General features: G+C 43.8%; 1 protein-coding gene across 1 annotated transcript in view; it reads right to left on the bottom strand.

Annotated features, from left to right (window-relative positions):
- The window catches only part of LOC311226919 (uncharacterized protein), a 60,884-nt gene that overhangs the window by 23,087 nt on the left and 19,381 nt on the right, over positions 1 to 18,416 (bottom strand). The window contains exons 9-11 of the mRNA XM_084312385.1: positions 17,902 to 17,981; positions 9,600 to 9,655; positions 738 to 952 (exon numbers count right to left, since the gene is read on the bottom strand). Coding sequence (XP_084168511.1) covers positions 738 to 952; positions 9,600 to 9,655; positions 17,902 to 17,981 — 351 coding nt within the window. The remainder of the gene's footprint in view (positions 1 to 737; positions 953 to 9,599; positions 9,656 to 17,901; positions 17,982 to 18,416) is intronic.

Below are 18,416 nucleotides of genomic sequence, written 5' to 3'. Positions count from 1 at the left end.
TTCACCAGTCTTAAGTGCCGGAGTCGACTCCGGGTTAGTCAGCTCAGTTCCCAAAAAGGCCAAAATATGCCTGAAAGATGGATTTGAAGAGTCAACTTCACTTAACTGTAATTAGTAGGAGTCGGAGTCAGGGTTGACTCCAGAAGTCCCAAAGCCGTGCATCACTAGTTAATGCTTACAACAAGCTGATCAAGCTTGGAGTGCATGTGTAACAGTAGGCCTATCTGTTGTACTAAGTTGTACATCTACTGAATATCACCAAGGCAAATTCCAGTGCATTCCTTGCATTGGCAAAAATGTATTCATTCAATTATTGATTTGATGACAAATGATGACCAAATATCAATTAAACCTCTGAGGACTAAGCTCCTCTTAAGTAGTTGGGGGGTAGGGGCAGGGGATCTTGGGGAGGGTCAAGGACAGGTCAATAGTTGATGCCAGAATATGTACACCATGAGAAAGCTGAGCTGTAGATTCATTTGAGCTGTATCAAACTAACACTGTGTCAAACTTTTCTCGTTATTGGCATTGTGTTTTGAATCTCGCCTATTCAAATGTTGCAGAGTGGACTGTATAAAGACTTGGGGCATTATATAATTTACAGACGTAAAAAGGTCATGTCATCAACGTTGGCCAAAGTGTCTGCGATAAGACGGTTTTATAAAAGGTTATACGATTATTAGTGTGCAAATAATTAGCATACCGGTAATGTCATCAACAAACACTTTGACACTTACCGGATGAAGTTGCACAGTGCGGGATCTGTAGCTGGGAGACAGAGCCCTGAGGACACTGGATGCTGAACAGGGGTCCTGCAGGAGTCCTGCCAGCTGACAGGAGGAGGCTTTCATCCCATTGGACAGTCTTGTACTGCACCTCCCCCTCCCCCTCCACTCCAAACACCAGCCCAGTCAAACCACACTGGAACAAGCCTTCACTGGGAAACCTGAACCTGTGTACACACAATAGTAACAACTGTATCAGGGAGATTAAATCAACTATGATGTTTGCTTCATACCACCTGCCTGAACCTGGGCCACACACACACACACAATATGAACAACTGTATTAGGGAGATTCAAACGACTATAATGTTGGCTCTGTAGTATTATGTGTTTTATATAACCTGAACCTGAGACACCATAGGTAGGAACACCTGTATTAGAAAAATATCTGATTTATATTAATATCGGTTATCCAGATTCAGATTCAGAGTTTTATTTGCCACATGGAAGCAATACAATCATAGAGTTTTCATACAAAATCATAAATATCATACCATGGTCAAAAGGAGCAGGAAGAAGAATAATTCTTATAGTTACCTGCCCCCTATTCCTAAACTAAACAAGTATTACTTGATGGTCGGCATACAACCTAATTTAAAACAATTATAATTTATACCATATACAAAGAAACATACAATCCACAGATTAAACAAGACATTTTTTTATAATAATAATAAAGAAGAAAAAAAAAAAAAGAAAAAATCTCACTATTCAGATCACATTTGACTTTCATACTGACTAAATTTTTTTTTATAATTATTTTTGAATTGACAAACACTATTACATCCCTTAAGCTCGCTATGGAGAGAATTCCACAACTTTACACCAATAACTGAAGGACACATCTGTTTAAGTGTGGTACGTGCAAACTGATGTTTAACATTTTATTTCCTCCTACTAAACTCACTTTCTAAATGAAAAATATTTTGTAATTTTTCTGGCAGTGTATTATTTCTTGCCCTAAACATAATTAACATTGCAGCAGTGCCAGGTATACTGCAGATTCAGGTCGGTCGGTGTGTTGGTACCTGTAGTTCACTCACTCCCTCTGTGACGTTTAACAATGAGACAACAATTTTAAGTGGGGGGTAAGGGGGTCCTCCTCCAAGAAGTTGTGTGTATCAAACACTTAATTTCCTGCATTCTGGTGTACTTTTCTACATCAATTTATGGTGGAAATGTCTTTATTTATGTAAAGGAAAAGACAACATTCAGGTACCCGCTGACACAAATATAGTGGAATATAATGCAGTAAGGCTCTCAGGCATCCTGTATTGCTTTCAAATATGTATTCTCCTGTATCGTTTCTGCACATGTGTTTTGGGGGTTGAGGTGGTATGGTCCTGTAGGGGTGTCTGAAATGGTTGGTTAATATATAGTTAGAGGTAAGGAGGATATATAAATGTTTTGACCCCCTTATTTTTTTTAACCTCTTTTGTGGAGGGGATTGTCTTTCATATTAGCTATAATCTTTGAGGGAGACACATTCACCTATTCTCATTATTGAGGGGATATGTCCCCTGCAACACCCCCCAATTCTGTACCTATGAAGCCATGAGAGATTAGCACTGCATCTGATTAGCTATTTTTCGTAACAGCAGAGCTGTACATCCACCCTCATTCATGTTTGGTGACTAAAACAAAATATTTTATATCTTACTCAAGTATGCCTCTTGTGAAATGATTCCATGCTGTCTGGTTTATGATTATAGCATATGCTATTGATGTGGAAATGATGCTACTTATTTAATTCTGATGAGAAAGATACAGATATTACATTTTATACATTTGCCGTGGGTCTGTGTGTAACCCACATGGATTTGAACCTGGGTCCCCCAGATGGGAAACTAAACATCTACCAGTCACTCAAAAGGGAATTTCCCCCTGGCTAAGGGACATATTAGGCTTAAGATTAAGGGATATATTAGGCTTACTAGGCTTCAGACTAAAAGGAGATGTTAAGTATTTTTTTTTTTTATATATTTTTTTTATTATTGCAAAACAAAAAATTATTAAAAGTCAGTACTCAACACACAATGCATAATGAAACTTTCAGTAAAGGTGGTTAAAATATATGCAAGTACAGAAACAGGATAAAACAAAAATAGTCTATAATAACATTTTAACCGTATACAGTGTATATCCAGCGAAATTACAATTATATAAATGTTAGTATATAATATACCCCTAATACCTATTTTCTAAAACCCTACACACATATGCTCCAGCTCAAACCCCCCCTCCCGGACCCCCTCTTGGATAGTACCTCCATTATCCCTCACTCCTAACCAGACACTACCATTATAAGCTAGCTTTTATTCTCTCCACCACTTCTAACCACATTGACATTTTGGATTCATTGAGCCCCAGAATTCTTGCTGTAGATATTTCTTGATATATCACATCGAGATATGTAAGAAACCACACTTTTCGGCAAATTTTTTCCGGTTGAAACCAACGTGATGCGATCAGTTTTTTAGCTACTGTGATACCCGATAAAACCAATCTTTTTAGTTGTGGATTCACTGCAAACTCAAAAACATCATTCAATAGTAATACCGCGGGGTGTACAGGTATATTCCAAAATACGAGTATTGATAATTGTTGGGACACATCTTTCCAGAATGCCTTAACTGGTGGGCAGTCCCAATACATGTGCATAAATGTTCCTTCGTCCCCATTTGTACATTGGGAGCATTTGGAGTCTTGTATAAGCCCCATTTTGCACAGCCTTATAGGAGTCAAGTATGTCCTGTGAATATAGTTCAGATTGATTTGTTGATGATCCGGGTTCCTTGATGTAAGTCGGACATTTGCCCAGGCTCCTTGCCAATCAAAGTCATATTCCAGGTCTGGTATATCCCTCCTCCAGACAGTGTCTAGTTGAAGGGTTTCATACGAGGACGTTAGTAATTGATAATAAAAACCTGATACAAAACCTCCCAATGTATCTCTTTCATAGAAAAATTTGTGGTATCTGTGGTGTTCAATTGGTATGAGTAATGGAACACCGTGAGATCTCATACAAAGTCGTAACTGTATGTAAAAAAGCCATGTGGACTCGGTGAGGTTAAACTTTATGCATATTTCGACATAACTACAGAGGCCCTTGTTATTAAAAATATCCCCTAATGAGTGTATGCCTTTCTCTTCCCATATAGGGAATCTTATAGGTCGTTTTCCCATTAAGAGTGCATTGTTATTGAATATGGGAGTGTGATTATGCCATTCTTGAGGGTTAGGATATTTCTTTTGTGTTTCCCGCCATGTTCTGATTGCATGGGTAATTATTGGGCCAAATTCTCGCTCACAATGCTTGATTGAAAGTTTAGTGTGTGCTATGTCTTTCAGTCTCTGTGGGGCTACTATGTTTTCTTCTAATTCTCTCCAAGATACCAAAGCCTGGGGGTCAAACCATATCTTCAATGGTCTTAATGTGAAGGCCTTAAAATATTGTAAAAAATCTGGGACTGCCATGCCACCGTCTGCTTTATTTCTCTGTGCGGTGGATCTTTTTATGCGAGGTGGTTTGTTATTCCAAATAAATTTGTATGTGGAGGTTTGTAATCTTTTCCAGTAGCCCTCTGGAGGAGGTAACGGAAGCATTGAGCTGAAGAAATTGATTCTTGGTAATACATCCATCTTAACTATTGATACCCTTGCCTGTACTGAGTTTTTAAGTTTTGCCCACCTGTCCAGGTCGTCTTTGATTTTGTTCTGTATTTTTGTGTAATTGTGCTTCACCGTTTGTCTTATGGTGGGAAATATTTCCACACCCAAGCATCTGAAATGTTTGACCATGGGTATCGCACCTGGGAGGGTTGTGTCTTTTTTTGCACTGGTGTTAAGAGGAAGAAAAGCCGACTTAGGCCAATTTATTTTAAATCCCGATAAATCACCAAATTTCTCTATCAACTTGAGTATATGCGGCAATGTGTTGTTGGGGTTTTGCATGAACAATATTACGTCGTCCGCATATAAACTAATTTTATGATGTGTGCCCTTGATTACTATTGGTTCTATGTGTTGGGATTGTCTTATAAATTGTGCTAAAGGTTCTAATGATAGATCGAATAGTCCGGGACTAAGAGGGCAACCCTGTCTGGCTGAGCGTGATACCGGAAAGATATCGGAGATGAATGTGCCTGTTGTAATCCTGGCCGATGGGTCCTTGTATAGTACTTTAATCATATCAATGAATCCTTTTCCTAACCCCATCCTTTCTAATACTGCCCATAGAAACGACCATTCCAACCTGTCAAATGCTTTCATAGCATCCAGGGATAGTATCGCCTTAGGTGTGGTGTCCTCTTTGTCTGCATCTAGTACGTGCAGTATTCGCCTTATGTTATCATTGATCAGGCGACCTTTTATGAAGCCTGTTTGGTCCGGATGAACTAAAGACGTCATATGCTTTTGCAATCTGATGGCTAATATCTTAGAGTACAGTTTGACATCGGTTCCGAGGAGGCTTAAAGGACGGTAACTACCGCACTCAGTGGGGTCTTTGTCTTTTTTGTGAAGAACTGAAATGAGTGCGATATTTTGGTGTTTATGGAAGCTTCCCTCTTTGACTGAGTATAAGATCATATTTAGTAATAAGGGTCCAAATATGTCCCAGCAAGAAATGTACATTTCTGATGGGATACCGTCAATTCCTGGAGCCTTGCCGTTTTTCATTCCGGATATGGCCTTCTTGAGTTCTTCTAATGTGATCGGTACTTCTAACTGTTTAGCGTCGTCCTCCGTAAGTTTAGGGAGAGTAATTTGATTAAGATATGTGTCTAATTTGTCTTGATCAAAGGTCGTTTCTGAATTATATAAATCGGAGTAGAATTCTTTGAATGTATCGTTTATTATTTTGGGTTCTGTTACTAGAGCTTGTTGTTTCCTAATGGTAGTTATATCTGCAAATTTTGCATTAATTCTTAGTCGCATGGCTAATAGGTGACTAGGTTTAGAGCCTTGGAAGTACTGCTGTTGTCTTGTGCTGCGTATTTGCAATTCCGATTTTTGTCTGTATATTGCTTTGATCTCTGTCTTTAGAATGTTAACTTGGTTTTCTAGTCTAGTAGAGTTGTTGTATTTTAAAGAATTAAAAAGCGTTGAGTAAAGCGTTTCCATTTCAGACAGTTTTGTGTTTTGATTTTTGCGCAATATGGAGGAAAATCTATCCGTGAAATCCTTGATCATAGTCTTTACCGACATCCATAATATTCTGGGATCTTGCACCGAGTTAGCATTATCCCGTAGGAATACTGTGAGAGCTTCTTTAATTTGTGTAATGAATTCCTTGTTGTTAAGCAGCATAGAATTAAAACGCCATCTTGGGGCCCGGGAAGATAGTGTACCAAATGTTGCTTTCAGGATTAAGTAGCAGTGATCTGATAGCGCATTGGGTGTCATTTCCACTTCATATTTATCAAATATTCTCGGGGATGCAAAGACGTAATCAATTCTGGATAGTGTGTTGTGTCTCGCCGAACGACAGGAGTACTTGCGGGTCATGGGGTTAAGTGAACGCCATAAATCAGTTACCCCTGTTGATTTCGACCAATCTTTTAATGCTTTAGATGAATTTTTTTGTTCGCTGGAAAAGGTAAGGTAAGTTTTGTCCATCCTTGGGTTCCAAATGGCATTAAAATCCGCACCTATTATATATGAGTACTCGGGATGGTTTAACATTTCTCCGGTTAGTGAAGTGAAGAAACCCACTTCGTACAAATTTGGGGCATATACCGCTGCCAATGCAATTTTCCTGTTATTGTGTATAATCCTAGCTATAGTTATGCGCCCCTCAGCATCCGACCATACCCCTTTCAATTCGATATTTAATTTGCGTCTGACGACTATGGCTACCCCTCTAGTTCTCGTAACAAAAGAAGAGTGACTAATATTATGGTATATGTTATCCGCTAACGTATTTATGTCTTCCTCTAAAATGTGCGTTTCGCTTAATAGAGCCACGTCCACATGTTCTTTTTTCATCAGTGTGAGCACGCTTTTGCGTTTGTGTTGTTTGTTTATCCCACCGGTGTTCCATACCATTATATTCAAACTAGCCATAATCTATGCATGTTTTTGTGTAGTTTTTGGTAATGCTTCTGGAGTGTGAAGCTACAATAGATGTACATCCAATTAATGAGGTCCCGTTGAGAGCTGAGCTTAAAAACATATATATATACAAATAAAAATCCCCTATTTTCCCCTCACCCAGAAAGTCGTACAGGCCTGTGTTCCAAGAACACATCCTCCGCGATTGACTTTCTCCCATGGTCCACCGGATTGCCCAAACTGAGCATTGTAATCTTAATCTTCCTATGCTAATTGCCATAGGATCTAACATTTCCATTCTATTGCAATAGAATGTCGCTTTTGGTCTTGCACCTTCCCTTACTGTAATGAAGTATTGTGATAAATGACAAAAAAATAAAAAAAAAATAAAAAAAGAGAATAAACTTTCATCGACATATTCATTTGAACCCTCTACTAACGTGTGGGAAAAAAGGAAAAAAGGAAAAGATTGTAGAGCAATATTGACACCTTAATGTGAAGAACATTGGAAAAGAACAATGTAAGTTAAAATATATTTAAAAAATATAGAGTAATGAGAAGAAAAAATTAAATAAGATAAAAATCAAAGGAAAGATATAGATAAGGAATGAGAGATAGAATAATTATCAACGTGGAGAAGCCACTAGAACCGAATTAACAGATTAGATAAGATAGAAAAGCAGCGCCTTTTAGAGCTTCAATGTGCCTTCAATGGAGTGATTACTTAAATTGTTAGAATAACCTTGTAGTGTTCATACGTTTAGGTGTGGTTAATTTTTAAAGTATTATTAAGGACTGATTGAACTTCATTTAATTTATTATCTGCTATGTGTATACACACCGGATGTTTATTGTTAGAGTTGTAGGCTTCGTTGTCATGGTGCCTTATATTCTAGAAGGTTGTAGAGTATACTAGTGCCTAGACTATTTTATGTTCCAGAATGATCTAAGAGACCCAGGGCATTTGAGCGATAAACCCAGAATATTCCAGATAGATCTTTTTGCAATGATATGTATTTGTCTCCTCAGAGACCAGAGACTGAAATTATAATGTATTATGAATCGTATTATACACAGTACACATTGTTATAGACGGCTTGCATATCGTCTGCTACCTTGATGAACACAATAAAGTCATTCTAACACTGGTATACATTGAGAAAGAGGCTTATCTGTTTCCGGCATTTTCGTCCTGCCTTGGGTTATTTGCTCCATTTCGATTCAGAAAATCCTCAGCTTCAATAGGTGTGTATACACCTGACCTGCGGCCGTCACTGCCCAAGAATGATAACAGCGCCGGGTATGATAGCCTTGGCTTGTAACCGGCTTTGAACAGCTTTTGCATCACCTCCTTGTATGGTAGACGTCGGATGATGGCATCTTTGCTCAAATCTTCGTAGATAAATATTGGTTTATCACCATAATTCAGATTCCCACGTTGGTTGCGAGCAAATTTGATGATGTCATCCCTTGTTGTAGTCTTCCGCAGAGTGACAATGATGACTCTTGGCCCGTTGATTCTTTGCCCCCGAGAACCGATTCTGTAAACTTGGTCCACTTCTGGCACTGTGTTTGGATCGATGTTACCCAAAATCGTTGATAACACTGTTGGAAAGTTGGGATCTTCGCAGTTTACTGCTTCATCAAGCCCCACAATGCGGATGTTATTCCGCCTGTGGTAGCGTTGGGATTCTAGTAGCCTCTCCGTCGCTTCGTTTTTAAGCCCTTGTATTTCCCTCCGGTATTCTTCTTTCACACTTTCCATCTCTTTTCCCATCTCTGTCATGCCACCTTCGTTCGCCTTGACTGCCCGTGTAATTTCTGTCACCGTATTCTCCACTGTCGTGATTCGCATGGACTGTAAAGCGACCGCTCTCATAACCTCTTCGAATTTAGTATCGATGTGTTCAACGTGTGCTTTGAAAGCGACCATCTGTTCTTTTATCAGGATAGTCAGAGAGTTGAAGTCGGGTTGTGTAATTGAACTGCTTGTGTCAGTTGATGTTCTTCTCAAAATCGCCTGCTTTATCCTTCACAGTACTTTTTTCTGATGTTCCTGTTATGTTGTCATCTATTGTCTCCCTCTCGGGGCCAGTTGTCCTTGGTCCCTGTGTATTCTCCTCTATATTCCCCGCGTCGGGGCTTGTCACCAACGGATCTGCCACAGCGTCGCCTGTCATTTTCCTTGAACGTGTTTCAATCGGCGCCGTTAGAATTGCTGTGTCTTGTTTCTTTCCACCCTTTTTCTTATCCTTATCCATGTTGTCTTTTGATATAGTTAGTAGAGGGTCTCATCAATACATACGATGTGGTCTAATCTCTTTTGGTATTGTCCAAATAAGGTTTTTAAACGAAATTAACGATAACGGGAGCGGAGCTGTAACCAATTGCGTGCGCTACATATTGCAGCTAAACCGGAAGCCTCGGAGATGTTAAGTCTTATAGACTTCAGTCTAGGGGAGATATTAGGCTTATTAGGCTTCAGGCAAGGCGACTCCGCTACTGGTAAATAGCATAACCATATATATATGTTTTTATTTTAATAGTATAACCAACCTGGGGCTGCACAATGGTGGTAACAGTATTAGAGATTCTAACACCAATTATGTTGACTCTAAAGTGTGTATCTATACTCTATTTTCCATACAACTATAATTTAACCAAGTACAGCAATTCAAAGTAAATTGTTATTTAGAATTACAGATGTTGACATCTCGAAGGGCAAGGGCAATACAAAAGTATGTATTAGAATGTGGTTACTTGTATACAGTTGTATAGGAGTCCATTGACATTTCAGGTGTGAAGCTCGTCTTGGTCTGGAATACAGAAAGGCACAGAATTCGTTTTGTTTTTCTAAAGACACCAATGACACCAATCAATCAATCAATCAATCAATCAATCGTGTCTTAAAGCTGACCAAAGTATAATTTCCATATATCAAAGACAAATGTATTTTGATAGCGTGGGTTTATTATCTTCATGACATGCAAGCATCACTGTAACATGTAACAGCAACGGTCTTATCTTTTGGTTTGATTCAGTTGTCTCCAGGTATGATCACCTATGAAGTTCCAAATGTTTTTCTAAAGAAAAGAGAAACGCCTAAGGAAATGTATATTATTGCACAGGAGATTATCGCTTGAGACACCTAAACCATGAAGTACCATACTATATTTTATGCTTGCAAATTTCTCAGTAATGCTAGCATTTTCTTCGCAGTAATTAATCCATGCTATCAACATTTATTTGACAATGATATATTCTACACGGGTCAGCTTTTGCTAGGAAGGTACCAAAAAAAAGACTCACTTCATTAACTGTGAACTTGTGTATTCTGCACAAGGTCAAATGGCCAAAGGCACCGCCCACGAAAAACACTGGGTAGAGGGGTTCTGCGAATGTGGTCTTGAATGTATAAAGGTGAGTCATGGCGTCAGCGGAGACCATGTAGAATGACAGAATGCCAGCAGGCCAGTCCAGATACACTCCAAGTCTATGGAGCCGACCACCGACCTCGCATTGCCCGATAGACACACAATCGCCTTCACGGTTGTGCAGGAAAGAAAACTCATCATTAAGCTTCCCATATCCAGTTCGACAACACCAGGTGTTGTGAAGGGCCAGATTAAACCGAATATATATATTTATTTATATATATATATTTAATTGTATTTGTATATTCTCTAATATTCCCTGATATCCCTTGTATATTCCTTGTACAATATGCATTGAATATCCATTCTAGCCTACTGAACATCCCATAATAGTCTCCATTCTACTATTGGTCGAGACCTTGGTGCCAGGCTGCCATACCCCTCAGACCCAGTTCAAACGTACCGCTCCACATGTACGAACAAGTCCTAGTTCCGCGTAGGAATCTGGCTACCGCACCACTAATGGGACTATTTGTTCATGGTGCGTATATATGCTGCGCTACTAAAGTAGGACTTTCTTTTCAGTCCAGTTTCTTACCCTCCAATAGAGTCACAGACGTAAAGCCTCCCCGCGACGCCACGTGTGGGAGTAAGGCCAAGTTCGCCTACCATCGGTATTGAGACATCGTGTATATTAATATTTGAATAGTCATATTTGGCACTATATCGTCGAGTTGGACGTAGTCTATTAAGCTAATAATAGTCTGTTAATATATAGTGCTTCGTGCGGTGAGAATACTACCGTAGTCAGTACCCCATCGTTTTGGGCAGAGAACTGGCTGCTTACCCAAGGTGGTTGACCCCACGTGAAGCTGCACCCGAGGAGCCCCAGAGCCGACGAGCGAGTGGACCTGTATACCGGATTATTCTACCGACGACAGCCCGCCTTCCCAGGCACGGATTATGCTTTGTATACTTTGATTATTCCATGGATAAAGACCCCCGACACTGCCGTGTGTTGGAACCCCCCCCCCTGGAGAGGACGCAAGGTGAGGAGACGCTCTGCAAGACGAGGTCGCTTCACGTCTCTCCCCCGTGGACCGGAGAGAGCCGGCCCACAAAGAGTCCACCTGCTTTCATCTGTGGTCCAAGGATCGCCGGCGCATCGAACGGCACTACAGTGGGTTCACCTGGGATACCCTTGGCCGGATGAGGCAGCCGGATTCTACCCCCCCCCCCCTCCTACTCCTGTCGGCTTACAAGCGACCGGATTAACCCCCCCTAGTGTGTCCAGTATATAATCATTAAAGTATCATTGCTGTTATTCCTTAAACTATTCCAGGTCGTATATGTACCACCTGCGCCTTTAGAGATTGGACATTCTCTATTGATATACCGACGAATACTCTTGCCATAAAAGTGCATACTATTTCCATTCATAAATGTGATTGATTTGATTAAGTGCTTGCTCTACACACCATCGCTGTGTAGAAATAAAGACCTATTTCTAATTCGTACATTTGTGTTGGATCCGTTTCATCTACGTGACAGTGTTCATCATAATATATTTATGCCGTGTACTGGGTGGCCGAATATTAAGTACAAAGGTAGTGGTAGTAAGTATCATATCTAGTAATACAGTCAGGGAATTGTACCCCTCACTTACAATTGGTCCTTCGAGCCGGAGGGTAATTAGTGTAATATTAATATAGTGTTATTAATATTGAAATGGCCTATGATGAACACTCCACGAAACGATCCTCCTAACCAACGCCCGCAGCGCGAACGACGGCTCCCTCAGTACTTAGAGGCCTACGCTGTCAGTCAACAACCTAGTCTTCTACTAACAGTAAACGCGGTAAAACTAGAAAGTAAAAGTATGTCTAACCCCAACGCCCAGACTACCCCGACCATAGAGGCCCCTACGGGCTCTAATGTAACTGACCAAGTTCACGGTGGGGACCAGTGGGAACCAGACATGACTTCACACCCCGCCAGTACTGAAAAAGTAGTCCCCGATGAGTCCCGGGAGGAATACAACGCTACCGAGAGAGAACTCGGCACGGAAGAAGACGGGGAGAGCACCGTGGAGATAGAGCTCCAAGGCTCCGCAAGGAGTACCCCGAGGGAAGGCTCCCCTATACAACCGCCTTCTCCCAGCGAGGCAGAGAGGACCCTACAGCAGGCCTTCCTCATCAGCCTGAACGCCGCTGCTGAACGCGACCGACTGCAGATCCAGCAGCGAAGCGAACACGAGCAGATACGTCTAGAAATAAGACGCATTCAGATGGAAGAGAATGTGGCCCGAGAACGAGCCGGTGCTCAACGGGACGCAGCGCGCGACAGACAGCAGTCGCAACTAATAGAACAGCTGATCAGACGGACAACACCCTCTCCCTCCGCCAGAGGCTCCAGGAACTCGTCTAGACACACCTCCAGGGCGGCATCCCCTAGCCGAGTAAACAACCCTGAACTTGACCAACAGACGAGGTCTATACCCCCCACAGACCACCTCCCCCCACCGGTCCAAGCGAGACCTAGCAACCGGGAAGGAGCAGCATATCCTGTGGAGAGGCTAAACCAGAGACTACAAGCACTGGATGACCTAACTGAAGACGAAGAGGAAGAGGAGGAGAACCACGCCCGAAGACAGCACAGTACTCTACCGGACCAGGAGGTCCGGTACAGCCCAGGCTATACTCCCGCGGAGCTGCGCTACAGACCCCCGACTCTATACACGGGTGAGCACGACGCACGACCCGCACCGAGGAACAGCACCTGGACAAGCGGGCCATGGTACACTGCCGGTACCAGCCCATACCAAGGAGCGGGAGGAGACTCGCCTAGGAGGCCTCTCCCCCAACGCTCGCCGATGTATCCACAGTCAGCGTCATACATTGGCACGCCTATGGTACCCGACTTCACCCAAGAGAACCGGGCCCAGTATACAGAACTCCGCATGTGTCTGGAGACCATGTTGGTGGATGTATTGGATGAACGCCACAAATACGCCATCCTACTGAAGCACTTAAAGGTACCCCGCGCACATAATATAGCGCTCGCCTACGCGACTTCCACCACCCCATACACCGCAGCGCTGGTAGCATTGGACCAGAGGTATGGGCGCATATGGGATTACGTGATCCAGGAGATCCGACACATCGACCGCTTACCCCCAGCAATAGACAATCGAGCACTGGACGACCTGTCCATCAGAGTGCAGTCCCTGGTAGGGATGTTGGGAGCGCAAAGAGAGAAGGGGAGGCATGAACTTTACGCCAACTCAAATGTGGAAAGGATTCTGGAGAAGCTGCCGCCCGCTCGTCAGGAGCGCTTTAGGCGGCAGAGGGACCACAGAGACCCGACTGGCCCCGAACCGAACCTCCTCGATCTAGCAGACTTCCTGGCGAGAGAAGTCAGCAGCCTACGGCTAGATACATTCGGACGGAGCACCCCTGGCTCCAGAGAAGGAACCAGACGACTAAATGATGGAAGAAGATCGGTGACCGTGATGCACCAATCGGAGTCAGTACCGAGCAGCAGGAGCCACAGTACCCCCTCCAGAACGGAGAAGTGGAAGATAGTGTGCCCCTACTGTGAGAAAGAACACTGGCTAGCGCAATGTGACTCCTTCCCCAAGCTGAACGCGGAGGAAGCAAGTCAATGGATAAAGTCCAACAAGCGCTGCTTTCGCTGTGTGCGCTCACACATGGCAGCCGAATGCCGCTTAAAGAAAAGGTGCACCAAGTGCGATGGAGCCCATCTGGACATACTTCACGACAGTAACAGACGGCGCCCTTCACCCGCACCATCCAGCCGCAAAGCGAGCGTCATGTACATCGATCCCGCCAGCAGCAGTGGAGCCCGAGTACTCCTAAAAGTAGTGCGTGTGACACTAAGCTACCAGAATAAAGTCCTGGACACTTACGCCGTCCTCGATGACGGGTCAGAGAAGACCCTGCTGCTCGCCTCCGCTGCGGCCCAGCTAGGGCTGCGGGGAAGCGAAACCCAAATGACAATTCGGACAATAAGACGAGATTTGAAGACGATAAAGGGCGAGAATGTCTCATTCTCTATCGCAGCAAGCGGCCAGCCTGAGCGACGGTACCAGATTGCAGACGCTTTCACCAGCCAAGAAATAGGACTGTCGCGGTACACATACCCCGTCGCCAAGCTGATGGAGAAATATGTACATCTGCGCAAGTTACCGATCCCGCTCATAGACAATGCGATGCCGACCCTGTTGATAGGCTCCGACCATGCAGACCTCATTGTCCCGATAGACCGGGTTCATACCGGACCCCGAGGCTGTCCTGCAGCAGTCGAGACCCGTTTGGGATGGACTCTCCAAGGCCCGCTCGCCAAATCTCTCAACCGAAGTACAGCCACTAGATGTCTCCACTCCCGAGTCACAGAGGGAGAAACCGCACTCCTGCAACACGTAGAGCGGTTATGGACCTTGGAACAAATGCCCTTTAAGAACGGAAAGAAAGACATTCGCTCTAAAGATGACATTTACGCCATTCACCTCCTCGAGACAGGGACCAAGAGAGTCCCGGTCAACGGCGTGTTGAGATACGCCACGCCACTCCTGCGGCGAGAAGGAATGCCTACTTTCCACGCCAAGACAGACGCCACAGAACGGTACCTGCTGAACACGGAGCGGCGCTTAGCCAAGAACCCCGCCCAAGAGAGTGTATACCGCGCTGAGATTGAGAAGCTCATCACAGCGGGACACGTCACAAAGATGGACATTAAAGAGGCTGACCAGACCACTGAATCGTGGTACGTGCCTCACCACAAGGTCCATCACAACGGTAAAGACCGCATAGTATTTAACTGCAGCTACCAGATCGGATCCCAAAATCTGAATAAAGAGTTACTGCCCGGTCCCACACTCGGCCCCTCCCTACTCGGCGTTCTACTCCGCTTCCGCCAGGAAAAGGTGGCCATCAGCGGGGACATTAAAGGAATGTTCCTGCAGGTGAGATTAGTAGAGGCGGACAAGCCCCTGTTACGGTTCCTATGGAGAGAGAAGCCAGGAGATGAGCACCCAGCCATCTACCAATGGGAAGTCCTCCCCTTCGGAACGACATGCAGCCCCTGCTGTGCTACATTTGCACTACAGAAACATGTAGCAGAGGACCCAGCAGCGGACGAAGAGGTCCGACACAGCGTAAAGAACAGCTTCTACGTAGACAACTGTCTACAAAGCCTTTCAACCCAAGAAGAAGCCGAGGCTCTCCTGATTAAACTCCGCGCCTCATTGATCAAAGGCGGCAAAGACGGCCCCGCATTCCTAAGACTCCCGGAAGGACAGTGGCCCATGCCTATCCCGAGGGAAGCAAGTCCAGAGGAGGTGGAAAATAAGAAGTCTGTGTTCTGTGGATTGAGCACCGTAGCCTCCACCGACCCTAACATAGACGATTGCACGTCCATAGAGAGTGCACAACAAAGAACATTCCTGCGGTACCACCCGGAGTGCAAGTCCCCCGCTGATATGTCAGCAGCTAACTACGAGGAAGCAGAATTGCTTCTACTGCAGCGAGCCCAGAGAGACAATTTGACAGAAGGAACAGTCGTCATGATTATTGATCAATCACTGCCCAGAGCTATGTGGCCGGCCGGCCGCGTAAGCAAAGTGATCACCGGTGCCGACGGCAAGGTCCGAGCAGCTGAAGTGCTCGTCCAGGGTCGCACTTACACCCGTCCCGTGGCGAGGCTCATAGAACTGCCTCGACTCCCAGACACATTCGATGATGACCATGACCCTACAACCCTATGACTTTGTGAAGTTGACTGACCCCTACAGCAAACCCTTATGTGTAAATAGACAACGCGATTAATCTGTCTCTGTTTAACTGATTAGGTCTGGGACCAATCAGGGGGTGGCTGTTGTGAAGGGCCAGATTAAACCGAATATATATATTTATTTATATATATATATTTAATTGTATTTGTATATTCTCTAATATTCCCTGATATCCCTTGTATATTCCTTGTACAATATGCATTGAATATCCATTCTAGCCTACTGAACATCCCATAATAGTCTCCATTCTACTATTGGTCGAGACCTTGGTGCCAGGCTGCCATACCCCTCAGACCCAGTTCAAACGTACCGCTCCACATGTACGAACAAGTCCTAGTTCCGCGTAGGAATCTGGCTACCGCACCACTAATGGGACTATTTGTTCATGGTGCGTATATATGCTGCGCTACTAAAGTAGGACTTTCTTTTCAGTCCAGTTTCTTACCCTCCAATAGAGTCACAGACGTAAAGCCTCCCCGCGACGCCACGTGTGGGAGTAAGGCCAAGTTCGCCTACCATCGGTATTGAGACATCGTGTATATTAATATTTGAATAGTCATATTTGGCACTATATCGTCGAGTTGGACGTAGTCTATTAAGCTAATAATAGTCTGTTAATATATAGTGCTTCGTGCGGTGAGAATACTACCGTAGTCAGTACCCCATCGTTTTGGGCAGAGAACTGGCTGCTTACCCAAGGTGGTTGACCCCACGTGAAGCTGCACCCGAGGAGCCCCAGAGCCGACGAGCGAGTGGACCTGTATACCGGATTATTCTACCGACGACAGCCCGCCTTCCCAGGCACGGATTATGCTTTGTATACTTTGATTATTCCATGGATAAAGACCCCCGACACTGCCGTGTGTTGGAACCCCCCCCCCTGGAGAGGACGCAAGGTGAGGAGACGCTCTGCAAGACGAGGTCGCTTCACGTCTCTCCCCCGTGGACCGGAGAGAGCCGGCCCACAAAGAGTCCACCTGCTTTCATCTGTGGTCCAAGGATCGCCGGCGCATCGAACGGCACTACAGTGGGTTCACCTGGGATACCCTTGGCCGGATGAGGCAGCCGGATTCTACCCCCCCCCCCCCCTCCTACTCCTGTCGGCTTACAAGCGACCGGATTAACCCCCCCTAGTGTGTCCAGTATATAATCATTAAAGTATCATTGCTGTTATTCCTTAAACTATTCCAGGTCGTATATGTACCACCTGCGCCTTTAGAGATTGGACATTCTCTATTGATATACCGACGAATACTCTTGCCATAAAAGTGCATACTATTTCCATTCATAAATGTGATTGATTTGATTAAGTGCTTGCTCTACACACCATCGCTGTGTAGAAATAAAGACCTATTTCTAATTCGTACATTTGTGTTGGATCCGTTTCATCTACGTGACAGTGTTCATCATAATATATTTATGCCGTGTACTGGGTGGCCGAATATTAAGTACAAAGGTAGTGGTAGTAAGTATCATATCTAGTAATACAGTCAGGGAATTGTACCCCTCAGTTACACCAGGACTCGTTGTTGTAACCAATGAGAGGTTGTCCTTTCCTTGCGATATTCCTATATGCCACTCCTAGAAAAGTCTCTGAGGAAGAATCTCTTGGGTATTCTACCTCCCAGTAGCAGCGTCCCGTCAGACTCTCTCTACACAACACTTGAGTGAAAGGAGATCTCTCTGGGTGATCGGAATATGGCTGTTCCTTATCCTTTATGATGAATTGAAAATGGGGGACCCTGGTGGAAACAAGACGAAAGTCTTTCTCTGGTCTGCATCCCCTTAACAATTGTATGTATTGAGATGTACTGTACTGTACCCATTCTGCAATCTGTTAATAAACTTTTCAATCAATCAATCAATCCTTTGATACCCAATAGATTCGTTTGTTCCCCTCAGACAGCAAGTTGTTTTTATGTACTGTGTTGGGATCCATTGTGATTTGACAGTCATCTAAAAAGAAAAAATGAAAAAAAGAAAAAGTGCTAATTAATCAGAAGTGTGTGCAAGGACACAGGGATGTTTTGATGCTGTTGAAGGGATATTCATCTACACTTCTACCACATATTATCGTTGTTGTACCAAAATGGAGTACTGTATTACGTATGGCTGCCCCCACGTTTTACGTCGTCAAAGATTTTCAATCTATGCCACAATGCAAAGTGTCTAACATCCTCTTTTGCCGTTAGTGAGCATTGGCGCTAACATTTGCTATCAAACATTAGATCTGCTATGTCAGCTACCAAATGTTACAGCTAATTAGTGTAGCACAGTAACTCCAGCATTTGGTAGCTGACATTAGTTCAAATGTTGATAGCTTAGTACTAACACTAGCTAACAGCAAAAGAGGATTCGATTAGATTCAAATGTATTGTCATTATACAGCAC

The sequence above is a fragment of the Notolepis coatsorum genome, assembly GCF_963971535.1.
Source record: "Notolepis coatsorum genome assembly, chromosome: 4".
NCBI classification, from domain to species: domain Eukaryota; kingdom Metazoa; phylum Chordata; class Actinopteri; order Aulopiformes; family Paralepididae; genus Notolepis; species Notolepis coatsorum.
This window is presented reverse-complemented; position numbering and strand designations above follow the sequence as displayed.